We start from the raw sequence: 22,994 nt of genomic DNA, 5'->3' as shown, positions 1-22,994 counted from the left end.
ACTCTGGTGTCCGAAAAAGAGACACAACCCTGAGTGGAGCTTTTCCTGCAGCTGGGCCGTTGTAAGGGCTGCTCTACACTGGGCTTCCCCAGGGTCCAGTATAGGTTGAGGTCTCAGGGCATCTGATGGTCAGCAAGGAATTGATGCATCACCTTTCCTCTACCAGGCTCTCTATTCAAAAACATTTGTAGGAACTTACACGTGAGGCCTCGGACCCAGTTGAATCCGGTCAAAAGTGGCGAGACGATGAGCCAACAGATTTAGAAATGACTGGGAAGGAAGAGTGAGGAAGAGACAAGCAGACGGCGTGACTGCATTTGCCTTGTTTGCTTAGCAAATAGGCAAAACCCAAAATAACTCCGCCGGCTAAATTGAGCTCAGGGGATTTGCACTGGATTTTGCTCTGTATCTGTAATGAGAGAGGATAAACTCAGCTCATGAGCTAGCAACCGCTAACGACTGGGCCAAAGCCAGGGGTGCGTAAAGATGAGACTCACTCAATAAATGAGTGTGTGTAACCGATGGGCCAGGATCAAGGCTGGCGTCAGGCAGAGGCAGTGCGGGCTGTCCTGCCCTGTTCAGCGTGCCGACAGAGGACACAAACCAGCTCCAGGAAAAGACGAATTCGCTGCCTGTTTTGCTGGTGCTGATGGGGAACAGGCCGGATGCCCCCTTTGACAGGCCCGATGCAGGCAAGCCTGCCCGTGGCCAAGGATGGCCATGAAGGGCAAGGGCCGGCCGGGCACCCAGCACCCTCCCAAGGCTCATCACAGAATGGTTGAGGTTGGAAGGGACCTCTGGCGATCGTCTAAGCCCAACCACCCTGCTGAAGCAGGGTCACCTAGAGCACGTTGCACAGGATTGCGTCCAGGCGGGTTTTGAAGATCTCCAGAGAAGGAGACTCCACAACCTCTCTGGGCAACCTGTTCCAGTGCTCTGTCACCCCCACAGTAAAGAAGTTTTCCCTCATACTCCTCATATTTCATATTTCTCATATTTCCTCATATTCCTCATCCCTGCAGGGTTATTCTATCCTCAGTCTTGGCAAGGATTTTGTCTCTGATTTTGCTGAGAAGCTTTGAGAAGGGACAGTGGCCCGGCTGGAGCAAGAACAAGGCATAGCCCAGGATGACGGCTATCACCTTGCGCCAGCAAAGTGGCCCAAGTAGCCAGCAGTGGGTGGACAGACACAGAGGAGGAAAACACAAGAAGTCCTAGCAAAATGCTGCCTCTTCAGTATGCAAGCTTAGACCTACCTATATGCAGTTTGCAGCTATAAAACCTGCCGTGGTGCAGCCCAGTTTATGAAACACACAGCTTCAAATAAAACAAAAGATGCATCTACCACACCAGTGAACTTTCATCTGCAGAGTCCCCAAGACAAATGTACCCCTCAGATCACCCTACTCCTGTCCGCCTGCACACACCAGTGACAGCGTGGGCTCCCAAGGTTCAGTTTCCCTCTGGTTTTCTCTCCTAGGCACGCTTTGCCACCTGCGTGCCCAGGTTCCTGCCAAGCCAAACCACTGGCCATCGAGGTTTCCTCCTGCCACTGAGGAATTCGATGGCCTGCAGGAACCATCTCTCGGGTTTTTTTGGTTTCCGGATGCGCCGAGGGGAAGGCACAGCGCCAAATGATCGCTTCAGCTTTGGCACAGACTAAGAAAGGTTCAGCTGCGAGCAAGACTCGCGTCTCACTTTAACCCAAGTGACTTTTAGCTCCCCAGCCCGCATGAAGCTAACACTGGAGGGAAAGCAAGAAGAAGGGGGAAGGAGAGGCAGCGCTGGCTCTTTCCGCCGGCTTCCCTCTAACGAACACCCCTGGGAGCGACACGGGGCTCTGCCCTGTATCAGCGGTTACCCCAAGCATTGGTTTTGCTGCTTATTCAGCTCGTCTCAAAGGCAGGCTGACCCCGCTCTTCCCCGCGAAGACGGCCCGTTCCCAGCCCTCCTCTTCCCCGCTGACACGTTCCTGTGTTATTGCTGTCCCGCGGGAGCTTGAGGGCCAGGGAAGACCAAACCCTCCCGCACTGGGCACTGCACAGATGCAAGATCCCAGCCTCAGAAAGCCTCTAGTGCTGTCAGAGAGCGAGAGGGAAACTGAGGCACGGGGAGGTGGCTCCGCACGAGTCAGGCACGTAACGCAGCGCTGCCCCAGGACGCTACCAAGGGACCGAGCAGCCCTCGAACAAATTTCTTAGGGATGCAGCCAATCTCCTGCTAGCACAAAGCAGACAGGCAGAAATGCTGTTTTTAGATCTCCCCTCTTCCCTGCCGCTTTGAGGCTTCTCTCCAGCAGCAACCTCTTCTTCCAGCTCCTCGCCGTCTCCCGCGACATGATGTGAATGTCAGCGAGGCAGCGTGCACCTGAGCGCACAAGCTGCCCTTCCGAATTGCAGGGCTGCACGCCGCGGTCTCCTCCTCCCCACTCCGGCATTTCGGCAGGGTACTGCACCTACCATATACGATGCAAAAATCCACCCAGGCAAACACAGATCAAAGAACCAGGTGCCTTGGGAGGGGAAAAACCCCAGTGCCCTCAGGAAACCAGTATATCTTTAAACGAGGAGGCAGACTAATTTATACGAGAGCTTTGTGCTACCAGTAAACTTAATGGATTTTCCTCTTCTATTCACTCTTTCACACCAAGACCTTAGCACATAGCAGCAGAATGGCATATAAAAAGCTCTTGCACTTGTTCCAGTTTCTATGGCAACTCTTCTTCCTCCTCCTCCTCCTACTCCCCCCCCATGTTTTTAGACAAGACAACAAAATAAAAATTGAAATGCTGCGTGTGCCCTGAGCTCTCTACTCTATCAGAAAAGTTTGCAGAAATTAAAAGGCTAAAGTGTGTGGGGGGAAAAGCCCACTTATTTTCTGTCATGGTTTCACTCAAGGGTTGTAACTTCCTCTTTTAATTACTCTTGACAAACTGCTCCTGCTCCAGATCAAATGAGGGTTGAAACGCAAATAAGAATTCAGAACGCTGTCTCGTTAACTGCCGAAAGCCTCTCAGCTGAGTCCAAAATAAGCAAATCTCGCTCAAAAATCCAGCTGGTGGCTAAAACCAGTAACAGGCAGACCTCAAGAGATGATCAGACTGTCCCCAGGGAGGAGAGGAAACACCAGGCTGGTGCAGGCTGGGAGATGGCACATGGGGTCTCCCCAGGACAAGATCTCCTGCTCAGGGCTCCCTCCGAATGAGCCGAAGCCAGCGTTGCCCGTCCTTGGAAGGACGGTCCCTTGTCGTAAGGGCAGCACTTCTACGTTTAGACAGAAATGAGGAAATGCCGCTGCAAAACTTGGGAGTGAAGTTGGTAAAACTTTGTGAAGACTTGGAAGAAGGTCTTTGCAGAAGTCTGGTCTTCAACATTAGTCCTGAAAACTAGCTAGCTGGGCTGTTGGATGCACCTGAGCATCGCTGTAGCGATCCAAAAAGTCCCCACACCACATGGCTTAAAAGCAAAATATGGCACCTCCTCCTTGCTGTCATACCCCACTCAACCAAGCCAGCCACATCTGGCTCCATGGCTAAGTTGGCCGATGTTCAGCCACCTGTATCTATAATTTAATGCCCACCTTGGTAGAGTCTCATGCAGAGAACCCTCCCGCATTTTGACAATTTTGTATTTGTTACCATTACTGGGCAAAAAGCAGCAAAAGCCCTTACAGTAAACATCAGCTGGCAGCCTCCCAGGATGTAGTCGAGGAAGGAGAAATCTCTGATTATCTGAAAGAAGAACAAAGTAAAGGTTTCAGCAACCCTCATCATGGCAGGAAAAAAAAAAAATCCCACCGAAACTGCCCGAGTCTCCAGTCACCGTGCTTCCAGGTCTTCAGGAAACTTTATCCATGTGGCAAAGCAAATGGGAAGAAGCACCTGGCTTTTCCATGGCAGCATTTTGGCACTTCATGAATCACGCATGGAGTGGGACCAAGCAGGGCCAGTGAGTCAGTTAATAGCCGGCGTAAAAGGCTTGAACGGGGGACCTCGAGGGCTGAAAGTGTCAGTGGTGGCAAACCAAACTGAACTGACCCGAAAAGCCTCTCCCCACGGCCAGAACAGGCTCACACCATCTGCAGATTTAGAGCTTGGTAAACACACACTCCCCTGTATGCCGCTGCTGTATGAAGGGAGGACTTCACTAACCCCATGGCGTAGAAGAAGGACTTTTCCCACCCAAAATCAACGCTTGCTTCCAAAGGAGACACCGAGCAATTGGTTTCTGCCAACCCTGTAGCTCGGGCTTCGTGCTGACACTGCCCGCATGAGAATGGCGCTCCTCCTCGGGAACGTGGCCAGCCACCCATCTGGGCTCGGGATGACACTAGCAATTTATTCTAGCACAAGGCACCAATGAGATAGCAAATGGGTGTAATCGTTAGTGAGCCAAGTGGAGAGAAACCAGGGATGGAAAGAGGTTGTGTATGCCACAGGAGCAGCACTTGGAAACGCAGGAGCGCTGGAAACAGGAAGGGAGCAGAAAAAAGCTCCGTGCAATTTAAAGACTCAAACTGGGTGAGGAATAGAACGAAATATCCAAGCTTTGTACTCACTTTGCAGGACTTGACAATGATGATCCCAGAGTTCTTGTAATTCTTTTTCTTCTTTTGCTTTTTGGGATTAATGCACTCTAGCTCTAGCTGTAACACACAACACAGACACCAACATGAAAGCGGTGCCGGGCTGCCCCAGTCAGCAGCAATCTCTGCGAGCCGATTAGCCCGCCTGGACTTGCACAGGCAAGAGCTAGGCCAGCCGCCGCAAACGCCAAACAGCGATGGTGATGGCATGAACCATTTCCCCTTCGCAGGGGCTGGCCGCATCCTGCTGCGGCACCTCCCAGCTGCTCATTTCAAAGCGCTCAGGAGACATGAGTGAATCACGGCAAGTTACTGCTGTGGAAAGGGAAACTGAGGCACAGGACCTGCTTGGGAAGGGGTTACTTTTCCTTTCCAGGGGTTTTCAACTTAACATGCCCAACACCTGGCTCACCTGGCAGCGGAGACACCCCAGGGAAGTTACCGGGGGTCTCAGAAAGTCGGGCTCTGAACACCGTTGGCGTGGGTGATAACGCTGTACCCTTGTGAACCGCATAGGGCAGGGCTTTGGGATGCAACAGGAGAGAGAATAGCTTCCCCAGGGACTTTTAAGATGTGCCTAGCATTGGTTGCAATCCGCCCCTTTGCAAGGAAACCACTTTGCCTTTTGGAAATAAATTCAGTCTGGGGGTGGTTTAGTAGTAACAAAGGGGGAGACCACTTTAGAGGTAGACAGTCACTTTGACTTTCCTTTCAGAGAAAGAGAGGCTTGCAAGAGCCCAGAAACACCGAGGTAAGTCAGCAAACCCCAGATGGCTACTGGAAGGATGGAAGACAACAGGGTGTACCCTGGGGCATGGACAGGGAAAGGCCGTTCAAAAACAACTGCAAAACTGAACAGCCTGAATGCTGCAGAGTCCTGTAACACTACCCCAACAACCGGGACAACACACTAATAATTAGGGCAGGCCAAAATCTTTCCTCAAAAGCTCTGGGAAAAATAAAAAGCCTCTCTGAATGTTCAGGAAGTAAATTTCCTGGATGCAAACTTTGCATTTCACAGCCTGACCAAAAGCAAAATACAGATCTATTGGCAGAATCCCCTGAATTCGAACAAATCTGCGCAGAAGATCCAGCTGGGTCGCCCCAACATGCTAGGAAGTGGCTCCCGCACTGGTCCATCCAGCCACCACAGGATGGTCCCAGCTGGTCTGAGCTCAGCTCCCCACAGCAATCTGCTGCCCAGCCTCGCCGTCCTCCAAGAGCTGGCAGAGAACCGCTGGCAGCCCAAGAAATGCCTCCTTGCTTCACCCGGGGCCACTCACAGCCACTATTCAATAGCATCAGCCTGCAGACCTTGCACGGGCCCCCGTGGTGCGACCAGTCACAGCATCACTCTCACGACTAACTGGTATCTTTTTCCCTCTGGAGCACGGCTCATTGCTCCCACAGCCGCCGGAGGCTGAATAATTCCCCTCTGCCCAGAATGTTTGACAGTATTGATAAGCCAGCCCAGCTCCTCAAGGATTTTCTTCACGCCTATGTGAATTTAACTTCTCCAGGGTCCCCATGCTCTGAATTGGTTAGGGCTCATCCTTTATCTTCCTTTAACTCTACCAACCATCTACCACCCCTCCCCAGTGCTGGGACCCAACCTGCCCACAGTCGCAGACCCACAGCAGGTCCACGTGCAGTCACGTCCTCTCCTGTGGCCTGGGCTCTCTTTATTCCCTGCGCCTTGATGCAAGGCATTAGACCTCTCTGAAAAAAATGCTGTGCTATAGATAGCCAGCTGGTTTACAGCTCTCCGCTTGCCTGAGTGCAATTCTAGTAGTTCCCCCCGCTGGTCCTCCCCTCCAGCAAGCAATAAATATGTTCAATAGGAAGCTGAGAAATGGCCCCACTTCCAAGGAGCTCACAGGAGAAGGAGGCACCTTGCAGCTGAGAGCCTGGAAGGAGATCAGAGCTCACTAGATTGCAATAGGCTGGGGGTGAGGGATGCAATGTTCAAGGAGGTGTTTCTAGAGTAGAAGTGACCAGGGAGAGAAGGATTAGGAGGGACAGAGAGAGAAAGGGAAGGTAGAGGCAGGAAGGAGGAAGAGTCCAAAGGGTGCGGACAGCGGGATAAAAGCTGGGGTAGTTACAAGGGAAAAGCTCGAGCAGAGCTGTGAGAGGACCCAACAGGAGTTGGAGGGAGGAACCAATGCCAGTCAGGCCCCATTGGGTAAATACACCAGTTTATGCTGAGCTCTCAACTGCTCTCTTCCCACAATCAGGCCATGGCTGGAGATTGCTAAGAATCAGTGAAGAAAGAGCACAGGAAGGAAATATAATGTCAATTCTACAGCTGGAGGAAGAAGGGAAGTGGGGCACCAACAGAGCAAATGTCCTTCCTTGTCCACAGCAGCAAACCTCAAATCTTCCCTGATCATTTCTCCACTAAACAGCATGCTCACCAGGCCCCACAGATTTCCTAGGGCCTGAGATTTTAACTACAGGGCACCCAGCTGCACCTCCCTCCCCCTGGCTCAGCAGCAGACCTGTATTTTATTTGCCAGGATCACACATGGTTTGGAAAAGAGCCATCAACAGAGTGAGTTCTCAGGGCAGCTCAGGTGCATTTGATTACCCAAAACAAGTGGCCAGGCTTGGAGATCAGCTCAGCACATCAGGGCTCAAAGAGGTGGGCTCGGACAAACAGGTACCAAAATCCTGCAAAGTCCCTACCGTGCTCTGGGTGCCCAGCCCTTAAAACTGCTCTGCCAAACAACTCCCCATCACCTCCTCGAGGGACCTGAGCTTGGCACGTCTCTTTCCAGCACTGGAAAAACCCTTCTCCTGATGAGGAAAAAGTAAAGCAGCATCTTCATCAGCTTTGGTGAATGGACACGAGAAAACGGAGGCGAAGCGAAGCCAGGAGATGGGGTCTGAATGCCGACCTAGAGATCCCTGGGCAGCTGCATACGCCAGCAAAGGGAGCCAAGGCAGACACGTGGCACTCGCTCCCAGGATCTGAAGTGATGAGGCTGCAGGGCTATTTAGAGCAGGCAGCTGAATTTAGAAGCACGGGGGACCAGACAAACGCAAAAGCAAAAGCCGAGGAGTTTCACCAATCATGAGCTGTCGGAAGGCAGGGGCAGACGGTAAACAAGACACTTGTGCACGTATTTGCAAGTTATTGCAGGGGAACAGCCTGGCTCTGCCCTTCTCCTCGTGACCTCTCTGCTCCCAAACCGGCGGCAGCACCGAGGAGAGCCCACAGGAGGTCAGAGAGGAGGCGTTTTGGCTCAGGCCTTGGACACAGAGGAGGTTGGCAGCTACTGCTCTTCCATTTGTGCCCAGGTAGTGGTGGGACCTAGCAGCACCTCGCTCAGCAGCTCCCGGCCTTCTCCAATTGACAGTCCCCTCTGTTTCCCTGTGGGGAAGGGGCAGACGCTCTGCAGCACATTTAAGCCTGCTGACCACAGATCCGCTTTTCTTTGCTCCCTTACACACCCTTGGGAGCAGTCCACGAACTTGCAAACACCAGATCTCGCATGACAAGAGAAGGGTGGCGTTCCCCTAGGAAAGGCCCTCAAAGAAAACCCTGCCACGAATCTCCCCAGGAGACGGGAGCAGAGCGCTTCTGCCCATGACGCATTGGTAGGAATGAGGGATGAAGGGCCAAGCCACATGCCGACTGCAGCGTTCGCATTCCCACACGAACGCCAAGGCTGGATACCCAGCTGCCTGATCCTGCACAGGCAGGGACAGAGGTGGGTGAGACCCCGACATCCAACATCAGTAGTGACCAGCTCTTCCTGCACTGTTAGCTGGATCCCAGTAGCCCTGGTAGCCCACTCTCCTGGCTTTTAAATAAAAGGAAAAGATGAGCTCAAAGCAGGTGCCCGCTCAGGCTTCAGTGCTGAGACAGATGCTCTGGATGTGGTCTTCTCCACCTACCCCAAGCCTTTATGGGTCCAGGGCAGCGCTGGGATGGAGTTTGGATCCTGAGATGTAACCATCCAAACAGCAGCACCACACAGTCCTTCAGAGGCCAGCACCGCAGGCTGGCCACAGACTACCATACTGCAGAGGAACGTGTGACCAGAGAAGGGACGGGACAGCAAGGGATGAGGTGAGAAGAGATCTTGCTGGGCAGCCTTCCAGGCAGCCAACAAAATCAGACAGCAAACGGGGCTCAACCTTCAGCTGCCTGTTGCACTGCAGCTCTTGCAGTACATATAAATAAAAGCATATTTGGCCAAGAATTTCGGCCAGCTCATGTCCCAGTATAGGTCAAATACCAGCACATCCAGGAAGAAAAACCCAAACATCAACAGAACAGAAATAAATACCCTCTAGGGCAGAAAACAAACGCCTGAATCATTCTGACAAGAGCTCACAGTAAGAGCAGCACTGGTTGATAGGGCCAATGTGGCCCAGGCCCTGGAGAAAGACACTGGGATTTAGTAGAGCAGGACTCCTTAGCCCAGAGGGAAAAGCTGTGGCTAAGGAAGAGGCTGGACCATGTACACACTGCAAGGAGCAGTTTTTGCCCCCCAGTCTTACAGAGCTAGGAACTCACAGCTAACTCCCTGCAGTAAATGCAGAAAATTTTGTAGGTGCTCTACTGCTGCATCCCGACCCCAAACCATCCTGGTACCAGAGGTTCCCACAAACACGTCCTTTTTGATGCGCTGGGAGGTGATCGCAGCCCTCTACCACCCAGGGGCTCCAGGCTGAAGCAAAGCTCAGAGCTACAAGCGGTTTCTAGGCACAACATGGGGAAGACCCTAAGGACAGCGAGGCCTTAAAGCAAGGGGTGCAATACCGTAAGCCCGGCACCAGCCTGGAGCTGCAGCTATAGTCTGACAGTCTGTCCATCCCAGCACTCTGTCTGGCCATTGCAAGTGGCTGCTGGACAGAGAGGGCATAAAGGGAGTAGAGGGGATAAGAGCACTCCCATGCCCTAGCACAGGAATTAGTTAAAATGCACATAAAACACAACACCAGGAATAGGACTCTTCATTCAGACAAGCCAAAACTCTCCCATGCCTCAGTTTCCCCATCACTGAGGAACCCATAGAGATCAGTGAAGTTGCGTGTGGTGCTCCAAATACCAAGAGCGTTCAAGGAAGCATTCAGCAACACCATTTGGCCAGCGGGATGTGTTTGCCCCTGCCGTTTTGCAGCTGGAACAGCTGCTCTAAGCAGACAGGAGACCATCCTTTCAAACAGACACACATCAAAGTGAATTTAACTCTGTCTTACAATCAGTGTTTCTCAGTGTCAGATGGGGAGAAAAGAGGATTTTATTGCTAGGCTGTAGGGGTCAATTCCAGTGGAAAAAGGGGCTCAATCCTTAACTTTGACACAAACAGCCTGTGAGTCTTGGACAGGATACTTCATCTTTGTGCCTCAGTTTCCCAGCTGGGAAACTTTTCTAATTTGGCTGTGAGTTCTGTGTTTTATAGACACCCACTTCTCAGCCAAGACCTCCTCTAGCTTTTAATCTTAGATATGACTGCTATAAAAAGCCCTGTTTATCCCAGAGTTTTTTCACAACATGCCTTAAATCAGGCAGCATCTGAAAAGATTTTTGCTTGGCATTTCAGCAGAAAGATGGGGACACCTTTTGCCACAAAACCAATGCTGAGTTGCACGGGAGCTGGCACCACCTCTCAGTGGCAGGGCAGACAGAGTCCCAACAGCATGTCACACTGGCTACTCACTGGGAGAGGAAAGACAGGTTCCCCCCTCCCATTCCGGCCTCCCAAAATCACAGGGCATACTCAACAGCAGAGCAAGGAGCACAAGAGAACGTAGGAGGAAGTGTCAGCAACATGAGCCTCAAACTGTTACATCTCTGATGGCTTTAGATGCCACTCCAGACATCTCCACAGAGCCTGCAGACAAGACTGCCTTAGCTCTATCTCAGCTGTTTTAGTTACAAAAGTGGTGTGACTCACAGCGTGGGTGGGAGGAGAAAGGGATTTGGACTTGGCCTCTTCTCAGGGCCTTCACTAACCCCAACACAGGTCCAAGGTCTCACTGTGAGCAGCAAAAAAACCCTAAATAACCCACTCCACCATCAGCCCATCCACCAACCCTTCTTTGCTCTTCCTCCCAGGAAACATCAGCACTTACTGGAAAGGCATCTTGGGCTTCACACATCCTGGCCACCGAGGTCTGAAACTCCCCAATGAAGTCGTGTCCTCCATCGCTGTCGTAGTCGTAACACATGACCTAAGGCAGAAGGAGCACAAATCAGCCTCAGACACAGCAAACATTCACTATTAGGAGTGCAAAATACATATTCTCTCTCTGCTCTGCCCACGAGCGGGCCTCATCCTCCTGTGTGTAGTGGAGAGGCCATCTCTGCCTCATGCCACCCATGCTGGAGCAGCTGGGGAGGCTCTGCAGCCAGTCTGTCTCATTGCACAGCTGCCAGAGAAGAGCAATGCCCTGCAGCTGTGCAAAATAACTCCTCCCAGGGCTCTCTTAGAGGTTCCACACTTCTCACTGCCAGCTGCGGCCAATGCCATGACCACCCATGGGTTGCCCAGGCTCTTGGGAGCCCACCCAAGGGGCTGCCAGCTGCCTAGTGCCTCTCACACTGCCCTGCTAATGCCACCCTGGAGAGAAAGCTGGAGAGCTGGGAGCAAGAGGGCTGGAGCACAAGGGTCTCAGGAGCACCCTTGGTGATCCCCCAGGCTCTCCGCTGGTGGGTGCAAGCCACAACACTTCCCAATGGTCAGCAGCAGACGTGTGTGCTCACACTTGTCCCTCACTAAGCCAACGTAGCTGCCCTTACAACAGGAAGGACCAGCAGCATCACTTGTGGAGGTTTCCAACTCCTCCTTTAGGAGGACCCAAAACGAGTTTCTTATAAACACACCATGGGGTTTCAGATGTTTAAAGGAGGGGATCACAGAGGCCAACCACCACGATACCAGCTGAAGAGCCCCACAGTTACCTTTATCAGCTTCTCTACGTCTCCATCGCACAGCGACACTAAAGGCACAGTGAATGGCTTCCAGACAGGGTCCAACGTGTACTTGATCACCTGTGGGGTGGGAACATAGGGATGGAGTCACTACAGACACATGTGAAATAGGAGAGTTGAGCACAAAGTAGGGGACAGGTTTCCAAGAGAGGTCCTGGACCAGGTTCTCGGGGGGCAGGCCAGGCGTGCCGCAGAAAGCCCTGTCTCTGTCCTTTTCTGCCTCCTCAGCTGAGACACAGTAGTTCCCCAGCTGCCAGTTCCTAGGTGATAGCAAGCATGAGGTACAACGTATTTGCTTGTATCACCTCTGGTGATTTAACCACCTTCAAGGGCAATTAAGGAAACCTGTTGGACAAAACAGCACAGGCAGCAAAGCAGAACAGCCCCCAGCAAGTCCACATCTCTCACCTCGTCCATGTAACATCTGCCCGAGATGAAGAAATACAATTGACACCTTTTGACTGTTACTGAGAGAATGTAATCACTTGGTGGAAACCTGGAGGGCTAAGCAAATGCTGGCAGGCTCTGGGTGTACTTCTGGGCATATCAGAGCTGCCTGCAGGACATGCGAAGACCCTCTTCTACAAAGGCGCCCGGCTCAAAAAGAGAGATTCGGCTGATTTTTAGTCTGGAGCACAATGTTCAGAGGTGCCAAAGCCCTGGCACAGGATGAATCACAGCCTTTTCATGAGAACATTTCTCACCAAAGCAGCAGCAGCAAAAATTCACACCAGGAAGTCATTTTACTATATGTTTTCACTAGGAAAAAGGAGGAACAGGAAGCATGACAGCAACAGCAATGAGGGGGGGACAGGTAAATTGATTTATACACGTGCATTCATATCACAAGAAACGGGCCTGATGAAACAGCCATTCGAGAAGGTTCAAAGGCCAGTGTTACGCAGAGCTCAATGTTACAGTGCCTTCTCATTCTCAGGCTGCACCTGAAAATACCCCATTTCCTTACACGCATGGAGGGATTATAACCCGTGGAACTCACTGCGGCAGGGTATTACCGAAGCACCGAGTTTCCCCGGGTTCAAAGGAAAAAGGAAATGAAGAAGAAGAAAAAAAAAAATCAGGAAACTCAGACACTGGGCAGCAAAGGGTAGACTGCAGATTAAGCCTGCTCTGTGCCAATATGACAGAGGTGGAGATTTGTGCCAGTAGGTAAAAGCAGCCCTCTCCTTTCTCCAAAGCCATCAGGCACTTCTGCTGTGCCCAGCACCAGCCCAGCCAGGTGAGGAACAGGTCCATCATCACCGCTACAGGACGGAGCTGGCAAATAACCACAGAGGAATCAGGCTTTTATCTTTACAGACAGGCTCCTGCGAGAGAACGGGAAAAAACCCTGACACTGCAAGCAGGGTTTAGCAGGGAATTTGTAAACACCTCCTCCACGAGGTTGAAAAGAGCAGGGAGGAACCCACGCGCCCCAGGAACGCGAGCGCTACAGTGCCCATATGCTGCCAGACACCGGGGCCCGAGGGTGGGTGTGCGGAAGGAGCCGGGCTCGGTTCGGCACACGGCACCCAGCTGGGCATTCACACTTTCCCTTAAATAACATGCTGTAACGAGCGCCCTAATCCTTCCCTGCCAGACACCTCCCTTGTGGCATGACAAATGCTAGGCGTAGACTAGCAGCTAATTACATTCACACGCCAAAAGCTGCGGGAACAGGTAACCGTTTTTCTTTGTATCCCGTCTCAAAATATGAAGCTATTCCTCTGGTTCGGGATTCCTCCGAGGGCAGTGGTTTACTTCCAGGGCTGGGAAGAACGAAGCTATCGGAGAGCCCGTAAGGCATGCAACATTTCCTCCCCTACCTCAGCCACTTAAAAAAAAACTGGTTAGGCCCTCAGCCACCAAAGGACAGGACAGCCGGTGGCAGGGACTTGGGGAGCGATCTGGAGGAAAACCAGCTCTGCCTAAACCAGCTCCCCCATAAATCTGACCTGCTCACAGAGATCCCAATGACGGCTGCTCCACAGCTGTGCGCAGTGACATTCCCAGTCCCCATGTCCCTTCCAAGAGGAAAGGATTGGAGGGCGCTCAAAATCCACATGTCGGAAAAATATGTTTAAACGCTTTCTAAGTCAAGGCCCAGTTATCCCCACCAAACAGCAGGAAACGACCAAAGAGCATGATCCCAGCTTGCTCCCGCAGTGCAGAGACTTAAACAGAAAGACTGAGTGTGAATGAAACATGAATGGAAATGTGTGTGGGAAAGCACCAGAAAAAACAACAGAGCTGGGACTAAAAGGATGGCCCATATCAACAATGAAGGACATCGCTCTCAGCAGGAAAACTGTGAAGCGCATTGCCTGTGTCGAGCACAGAAGGTCTGTGCTCCGATACGACCACAGCGCGGACAACTCGGCTGTGGAAAAGCTGCACTCTGACTACAGGAGAATGGCAGCAGGGTTATAGCCCATCACACGTGCCGGTCCTCCTCCTGCTAGCCCGACAAGAAGGCAGGCTGTGGCCACAGAGATGTCTACATCCCAAATGTATATCCCAGACAAGGAAAAGCAGACGACAGGCAGCAACTCCTAGAAGCTGTAGAGGCTGAAGCAAGCAAGAGTCTGAAGGAAAGGACAACCCCATAACACCTGGAGACTCCTAAAGGATGGGAAAGATCTGTCCAAAACCTAGGTCATCGTCACCAATCAAGAAAAACCCAAGACACGTGATGAGGACTCAGCAGCTGGTGTCCCTTCTCCTGTGTGTCTCACACAAGTGATCCTGTCTGGACCATTTGGTACGCACGTCTTGGTGCTTATGGGCATAGGGGTGTGTGAGTGAATGAAATCTATGAGAGAAGGAATAGCAGTGGGAAAAATCGACTCACTTAATGATTTTGTTAATAAGTATCACCTTTCCCCTTCTGCAGGAGTTCACCTTGTGTTTTGTTACAATTTCCTACAGTGGGACCACAGGGTCCTTAATCAAGCCTTGGGAGAAAAGAAAGAGAGAGGTGTGAAACGTGGTGTGATCAGACACTCTTCCTCCGGCACGCTGGTTCCTGTGACCCCCTCCGGCAGCTATCACCCCCCAGCGCCAGCTGGCAGGAACTATGTGCAAAAGAAAAAGCCTCTTCCCTTAAAACAAGCTTTGAAGAGGGAGGGGGGAAAAGCCATCAAAAGCCACTTATTAGCCTGCCTTTAAAAAAGAAGGGAGCTGATGGTTGTCCCGTCTCTCGCAGCAAAGCTCGAAGGGAAAGCAGAAGTGCCTTGGCCTGTCGCCGGGGAAGCACCCGAGCACCTTCTGCTCCATGATGGCCTGCGCTTTCGCCCTCCTCCTCAGGGTCCAGACCTTCACCCTGCTCGTTTTGAAAACGCTCAGGCCGCTTCTCCCTGCTGCTTACTCCGCAGCATGAATCGCAAGGGCGGCAGCTGCCCTGTCGGCAGGCTGGGAAGGTGCTCAATGCGTGGGTGGTGCAGAGCATTGCAGCTCCTCTAACTGGAATACTCCATGCCCAGGCTGTGTTTTTCTTCGCAGTATTGTTGGCTTTAGCAGCTTGAAAACATAATCGAAAGGGAGCTCAGAGCACGATTTTGCAGCAGGTGTGAGCAGGGGATGGAGAAGGTTTTGCTGCCCGTGACTACACACATCTGGACCAAAGCACAAACCTAGCTTCTTCCTTGGCTAGGACTCCAACACTGTTAAACACAAGACCCAAATGCTCACGTGATGGAAGCTGGAGATATCTGCACAGCCTCCCAAGGCCAGCTAAGAGCTGGTAACGCTTCTTCTAAACTCTTTCCTGTTGCTGTTCCACCCGGGCCACCTCCAGCCAGCACTCACCTCCTCTCCCCACACTGGTTCTCCCAGGTCATGGCTCATCCTGCTGCTCCCTCACATGGGGGAAGAGTGATCCAGGGCATGGCCAGCACCGAGACTGAGCCAGGAGCGACGGTTTGTCTCCCCTCCCTCCATCCCTTTGACTCATGCTTATGCTTAAACAGGGCCTCACAACCAAGAGAGTGTGTGGGACCATGCAAGGGACACCTGGATTCCATGAAATAAATACAGACCCAGGCTACTGAATCACATCTAGGTTGAAGGAATCAAGTCATAAGGTTAAGAGACTACTGCCTTCTGTGCTTAGTAGATACAGTAGTGAATAGTATAAAGAGAGACTTACAGCTCTTTTTAAAAAAAACATGGCCTCAGTAAGTCCTCATCTGTCTGAGTCCAGCAGCCTCAGCTGGACAGGGCAAGCAGCAATGTGGTTTTGAAATCCCTGGCTCCCACTCGCTCATTATCAGCAATCCACGAGATAATGACATCAAAGACAAAAAAAGCTAAATTAACATTAGTGGTGCTGCAGTAACTCCAGTCAGAGTACCACTCACCTCCGTTCTGTGGACCAGCATCCATTTCCCATCGTCACCTGGTTTATAAAACTCTAAGAAGGGGTCTGACTTTCCAAACAGGTCCTGGGGAAGAACAACAGTATGGGTTACACAGTGATTTTCAAGCAACCGGTTCATGGTCAAGCAACAGCCAGGCCAACTGAGACCTCCTTCCCTTCCCTTTTCCTGTAACTCCATCAACAGATGGACGTTGGACAGGACTGAACATGGACACGAGCCCAACTGACCACAAGCCTTACTGAACATCCCACAGCCAAGTGTGCAAGACTAATGGGTAGATTAATGCCACGCACAGCACATACAAACATGGGCCTGGGCTGGTCAGAACAAATGCTGGGTGCCTGCTGTAGATCTCAGAGAAGATCTCAAGGTGCCTCAGCTCTGCCTCAGCCAAACTGATAAAAGACAGCTTTAAAATCGGTCAAAAAGCATGTCTCCAGGCCAACTGAAAGACTGATCTTAAAATCCCACCTCTGGTTACATGAGTGCAGTTCTGTGTTACAGTCAGATCCTCATGCAGATGCTATCATTTAATAAATGACCAGTTGCACACGTGGGTCCTGGCCAGCTGCCGGTACTGCTCGCTGGCCCACCCACCAACAGGTAAAAAGCAGTGCCGGCGGGACCCAGCCTCCTTTGGTGTCCTCCTGCCGAGCCACCTTCAATACAAAAGGCTGCTTCACAAATTTCCCTTTCCCTGGCATAGTTAAAATTTAACTCTTCTGTCGTGCTTTTCATTCACAGAGCACCGAGTAAAGGAATGGTCTTATTTCACTACCAAGCCGCAGAGCAAGGAAGCCAGTTATCGGCAGTGACGTTTAGGAGGTAAAGCACCCCTGCGTTCCTCCTCTGACACCCAGGCTAATGATGCAGCTTGCAGCGCTGTGATACTGCGCTGCTTGACAATGTCATCGGTCCTGGGACCAGCTGAACATTACACTTTTTTAAATCAATGGGGACAGGGCTCTACCTGCAGAAGAAGCTCTAAATCTTTTAGGAGCAGTTGAGCTAGGATCCTGGGAAGGACAGAGAGCGTACCAAGCAGGGCGACACTGCAAAAAGCTTTATGAACTCTTGCAGCCAAGAAATAGCCTGCGACACAATGCCGTGCACACGATCCTGGACAGTGCCTGAGCATCAAGAGTGCTTGGGAGAGCACAGCGCTGCCAGGACGGAGCCGTGCCGGGTTGTGTTGACCCTGTCTCAGGGAGAGGGGAAGGTGGGGTGACCTCTTGAGACACCGTCTCCAACCCTAGCATGCTGTGAGTGCCAGGATGCTGATTTTTGCAGATGTTTAAGAGCTGGTCACGCAAATCTTGACATTCCCGCCACGTTCCCCAGTTTGGTTTTCATGCAGCGGGTGACTCGGCACCCTGGGCGTATGCCCGCGGGATTGCACTCCCAGGAGCCCAGCACCCAGCAGGCTCTCTGGACAAAGATGCTACGGAAAGCAGCCCAGCTGGGAGGCAGCTGAGCTTGGGTTTAGAAAAACATCCAAAGCTTAAAAGACTGAAAGGAAAAAAAAAAAAGAAAAGAATTACGAAGTGCACAAGCGTCTTGAGGGAAAAAAAAAAGCCTCCTACACACAGCAATAAAGCAGGAGCAGAGCAAATCTTTAAGGAATAAGCTGCATTAGTGTTGACAGAGATCAGATAACACCCTCCGAGATACACAGACTTCAGCCTTTCCTGCCAGCGCCTCCTTAGATAGGGCCCTGGTAAAGGGCTGCCTGTTTTTCTCCCGGTTTATGAGAAACAGGCAGACACATATCCCTCCTTGCTCTCTGCATGTAGCCTATTTCGGGACACTTGCCCCGCTTGCGGAGCCACCTGTGAGCAGGCAGAGATCTCGGTTCAGCTTTGGGAGTAGGTCCGAAGCTGGGAAAGCAGGACAGAGAGTGGCGGGGGCTGGATCACCATCGGAAAGACACTCTAGTATTTCTAAGCGGAATCTCATTCCCATTCAGAAAAACTAGGAAGTGGTTAAAAGCAAACCAAAGCCAAAATATTTGGAATTACCTCATATTTAATGAGAACTCAAGCCTCTTCAGCTGGGTTTTCTCCCAGCTGAAGTGGAGATAGCTGCTTGAATCCTATGAACAGCTGGAGGAATTTCCTACCAGTTTGAGCAGGGATTCTCCGGGTTTCCAGGCCACGCGGTGGGGATGCAGAGGCAGGCTCCTAGCTGTGTATAGGAAGCCTGGAAGCCCTGGGATCCCTTCTCCAGAGACAGCCCAAGAAGCAAGGGCTGTTATGGACACAGGTCCTAGCAACTCCCCAGCAGAAAACCAATTAACATTTCTATCCAAATCCTACCTGTTTCCAAAGCCAGCTGGAAACGTAAATCACTGCAAAGCATTTTGGCTTGGAGGAGCCATAACCTGCTTTGGCCAAAATTCACAGTCATCTCCGATGACTGCTTTCATTTTATTTTATTTTATTTACAGCCAGTCAGTAGAGAAGAGCAGGCCATAAAGGCTTGCAGAGAGATTCTCTGGGGTGAGGTGATTCTCTTTTTCTCCTACCATTTTGCACACATTTGTGGGAAAGAAAAACAGGCCATTCTTTCTACAGGGGAAACTGTTATGGTACAGTTCTGTTCCTACTTACCTGGAGCCTGAACTCACTGCTTTAAAGCTTTACTGTTAAATTAAAGAACTAGCAACGTGTAGCTAATCCCCAAGGATCCTGGCCCTGCCTGCACTCATTTAACCTTCATCCCACAGTGGTTTCCTTATTCAGTGAGAGTTGGTCAAGGCATTGGTCCAGACGACAGAAAGGAGCTTTGAAAGATGTTTGATGTGATCCTATGCACACCGGAGAGGTCCGGTTTGCAAGTCCGATCAGCCTTGCCCCATTCAAAGCAGGGTGGAAGATGCCTCCAAGCCACAGGATTGTGGACTGCTATTTTAAAACGTCAGATACCAACACCTCACCCACACAAGCCCAGCAGGAGACACAAACTCAGCAACGAAAAGGGCACAGCAGACCAGACTGATCTGCTACCTGGTTCAAACATCTCTTTCATCCAAACTGGGTCTTGCACATCACCGACAAGGACGGTAGCGGCGGCACTTCCGCAAGATGCAGTGCCACAGTATGGAGCTTTTAGCACCAGTTCTGGCTTAGAGCACTCTCCACCTGCCTATGCCGAAGCATCTCACCTGTCCTCCTGCTGCCCCCACAGCTGGGTTGTACAAATGTCTGTGGGGCTATGTTTATCCAGGCTGATCCTGGGTAAAAATACCTTTTTTTTTCCTGCAGGCTATTTTTTTCTTTAAAAAAAACTCTGCAAAGAACTGATCTGTCAGGAGGGACAAAATCCTCAGGCTGGCTCTGCTGCCAATACTTCTCCCTCTGCGAAGCCTTGCCATCTGAAGCAAGGTAGTGAGCAGCACATGGAGAAACAACGGACGTGTGATGTGGAGGAAGAACCTGCTCTTTGCCAGAGGACAGTCCCAGCATCGGGGTGGTCACTGGGAAGGAGCTGCCTGGGGCTGAGCACGGCTCCAAGCAGTGTTTGCAGCACAGCTGCCAGGAAGGGAAAGGTTTAACCATGCGGGTTAAATTATTGCTACCCAGAGGGGAAACTGGCCAAATTTGACTTCTCCGCAATGCTTTCTATTGAGCTGGTTTTAAGAGTTAGAAGAAAAGCAGAGAATTCATGGGGAAAACACACACGCTCAGGCACTTGCACCTTCACACCCCACACAGCCAGACTAGTCCTAGGGGGAATGTGCACACACACACACGTGTGCACACACACACACCATGGTATGCAGCCCTGGACGGCAGCTTGGCAGGTCGAAAGGTCCTCACCGAGTCGGGATTCCTGATGCATGTGGATGCCTGCAGCTTCGGCTCAGCATGTGCAGCCAGAGGATCCCATGGCCCCCAATCATATCCTGTAGGATCTTATCCAGGAGACTCAGAGAAGATGCTTGAGTCTCCCAGCAGGCCGTAGCCTTGCCCCCACCCCAGCTATGGGCTCTGTTGTGTTGGAGGGGGTTATCTCCCAGACCGCTGTCAGGTGCCTCATCCCTTGACTGGTTTTTGCCTAGCTGCTCTTGTTATCTTCCATCGATGACCAATAACTGCCCATCAGTGAGTTGTTTAGAGCCCAACCGCCTCTTTTCAGCCCGTCATCTATTTTCAAGGCTCCTGCTATTAGCCCAGCCTGCACTCTGCATTGTAACAAAACACACCCGGTACCAAGTTCTTACAAATTCAGACCAATAACAAGCCTAAAGGCCAGGATGGGGGTCTTGCACAGCTAGCATAAGATAAAGTTAGCATGATGCTGGTGGCCAGGTGCTAGCAGGGGCAATACTGCATTTAATGGGTCACAAGGCAACACTGCAATTTTTCCCGCAATGCACTCCCATGCTGGAAGGCAGCGCAGCTTCTGAGGCTCTGTGCTCCGTGCAGGATTTTGGCAACGAACGTATGACTCTCATCACAGGCTGCCGGGTGGGAAAGACCAGCGGGAACAGTAAAGGAAACTAAATCTCCTGCAGTAGACACAGCCTGCGAAGGGGGTTAAAACTACGATAATGCTGATAAAGACACAGGCATCTGATCTGGGACAGTGGTGGAAACTGAGTGCTTCTGCTGAGAAGAGAGCTGCTGAAAAGTGGGGTTTCCAGGTCATGGAGAAGTTCAGGATTTCTTTAAAACAAATTGAGTTCAATCCAATTTCCTTTTACATGCTCAAGGACAATTTAAATTGTGTTTCACTTTGAAGTGACATCAACATCTTTTGCCCCTTACCAAGACTATGAGCACCACAGCACTGCTCTGTGTTATGGGAATCAGCAAAGAAACCCAGTTAGCTGTTGATAACGGCAGGCGGTCACTGAGGTGAAGCCTGAAGCTACAGAGGAAAGAGCTTTTTGCTGACACCTATTGATAAACTGCAGGGAGACCTAGAAAGAATAGCATTATTCAGAGTCCTTATCCCAGTGTAACCCCATATCTATATTACAAACAGCCTGCCTAAAGCGTTGCAGGTAGACATTGAATTATTGCATCTTGATTTTGGGTCTGAAGGTCAACGGACCCGTATGTATGATGCCCTATTTGAGCAATATCACAAGATTTCAGCTTTGCATAACCAGGCAGAGGAACTCGGTCGCAAACCAGGTTAGGAAGGCAACTCCTGTCCACGGAGCGAGTGGTGCCACCAACTAACTTGCTGTTATAACAAGTGCTCATATGCCTGAGGTACCAGTGCTGTGGGGATGGCCCCAGGTCCTTAGCACTGCTCTTCAAAATGGCCATGGCTGCAAAGGGACCCCAAAGCATGAAGGAATAGTACCTGGCCTGCCATGATAGCTCATTTCTTGCTTGGCAAGACAGCAGAGGCATTTTCTTGGAGCACCAGAAGAAAATTATCACATTAGGGATTTCTTCACTGACACACATAGGATTCACTCTCAGCCAGGTCTCAGAGGAAGCCACTAGCTCAAGGACATCATCCAGTCCATTTGGGAAATGGTGTTATTTGGGGATTCCTTACCAGGGGCATTCAGCTCTTTTTCACTACAGAGTACAAGACCTGGTAGGGTAAGTGGGAGGGAGAGGAAACAACAGTTGCCAACAGTTGAGAAGAATCCTTGGATAAACTTTGTATCCATCTCTTCTGGACAACGGGATGGGACAACCCAAAACTTCTGCCCCCCCAAAATACCCTTCTGCCTGGATGCTTGCTTTACTGAGGTTTGAAAACTGAGGGCCACCCCGTCAATAACACAAGCTCCAGAGAGACTAGGAAGAAAAAAAAAAATCCCATCGATTGCTTAGCAACAGAACCGGTTTAAGAAGAATAGCTCTGGCTGCTTGGTAAATAAAGTCAGATTGCTCTGTTCAGGAAGGCTTATGGTTTCCCGTGTATCACACACAAGCAAAACCCATGCATTATCTACTTCCACAAGGTCAACGCTTCTTCCTCGGGAAAAGACGGGCCCTCCTGTTTGAAATATAAAATAACATTTACTCAGTTTAGAGAAGGGCTAAAGGCAACAAGCAGGCAGCACTTTTGAAATACTGCTGAAATGCTGATTTGATTCAGGAGGTATCAAAACTGTCAGCTCCGTCAGGAAACATTTCCAAAAAATAGCCACTAAGGTAACAAATCTGGCTCCAAACACTGTCTTGAAGACATGACAGGACACAGATCCGGTGTGACACATGATCTTTCCATCTCCATGTGCATTATGAAGAAAGCACTACAGGGACAACAGAGAAACAGAGGCACAAGTTTACCTAGCAGCCAGAGGCATAGGCAGGACTTGAATCCAGAGCTCCAGTCCCAGCCTAATGCCATCTCCAGTAGGGCTGTTTTCAGTCACTGCTATACCCATAAGTAAAGATTTCTTTAGATCTCATAGCCTGTAAAGCAAAGACGTTTGACAGCATCTTGTAGACACAACACCGCTTACCTTTTTATCCAGTTTTCTGCCAGCCATGCTCAGAGTAATCACTCTGTTATCTGAGAGCTCTTGGGCAGCTATCTGAAAGACAAGGGAAAGTTGTATTTGTTTTCAGCGTGAAAAGTAAGTGAACACCAAGCCAAAAACCAGAGAATTCAGAACCTGAGGACAAATGCTCTGGAGATACTTCTGTAACTTCTGCAGAGACTATTTCCAAGCCAATATATTTGAACATCAATATTTCACTATTGAGGAGTGAAACTCATTTTACCTTTGCCAACCAATGGGTAATTCGGGACCAAAGCCTACTCCCTCGCTGCTCCCTGTAAGGCAGAAGGAAGGAGAAAAAGCCCCAGCTTCCCTTGCATCAGCACTGTCATTTATCCTGCAAGGAGACAGTTTATATATATAAGAGGAAACCAAACAGGCACCTAGCGCTGCTGCTGACATTGCAGCCAGAGCCCTGGGGACATCTACCAGCCTAGACAGCTTCACCATGGGGCTGGGTCCAGGGAAGCCCGTTCACTTGCGGGGCTGGGAGTCAACAGTTAACGACGAAGCCTCTCAAGCGCACAGCGCCACGTGGGAACGGACCGCCGGGATGCTCCAGGCAGCCTCCTTCCCATGCACAGTCAGCTCTAAATCCGCTCCTGTC

At 50.9% G+C, this 22,994-nt stretch overlaps 1 protein-coding gene across 1 annotated transcript in view; it reads right to left on the bottom strand.

The window, feature by feature from the left end:
* CPNE2 (copine 2) overlaps positions 1-22,700 on the bottom strand; it is a gene marked incomplete at its 5' end in the record, with an annotated part of 47,284 nt that extends 24,584 nt beyond the window's left edge. The window contains 7 exons of the mRNA XM_026066834.1: positions 3,671-3,730; positions 4,558-4,644; positions 10,672-10,770; positions 11,501-11,590; positions 15,889-15,972; positions 22,349-22,420; positions 22,611-22,700. Coding sequence (XP_025922619.1) covers positions 3,671-3,730; positions 4,558-4,644; positions 10,672-10,770; positions 11,501-11,590; positions 15,889-15,972; positions 22,349-22,420; positions 22,611-22,700 — 582 coding nt within the window. The remainder of the gene's footprint in view (positions 1-3,670; positions 3,731-4,557; positions 4,645-10,671; positions 10,771-11,500; positions 11,591-15,888; positions 15,973-22,348; positions 22,421-22,610) is intronic.
* Between the last annotated feature and the right edge of the window lie 294 nt (positions 22,701-22,994).

The sequence above is a fragment of the Apteryx rowi genome, unplaced genomic scaffold, assembly GCF_003343035.1.
Source record: "Apteryx rowi isolate R43461 unplaced genomic scaffold, aptRow1 scaffold_1033, whole genome shotgun sequence".
Taxonomy (NCBI): Eukaryota; Metazoa; Chordata; class Aves; order Apterygiformes; family Apterygidae; genus Apteryx; species Apteryx rowi.
The sequence above is the reverse complement of the archived record's forward strand: the minus strand, read 5'-3'. Positions and strand labels throughout refer to the sequence as shown.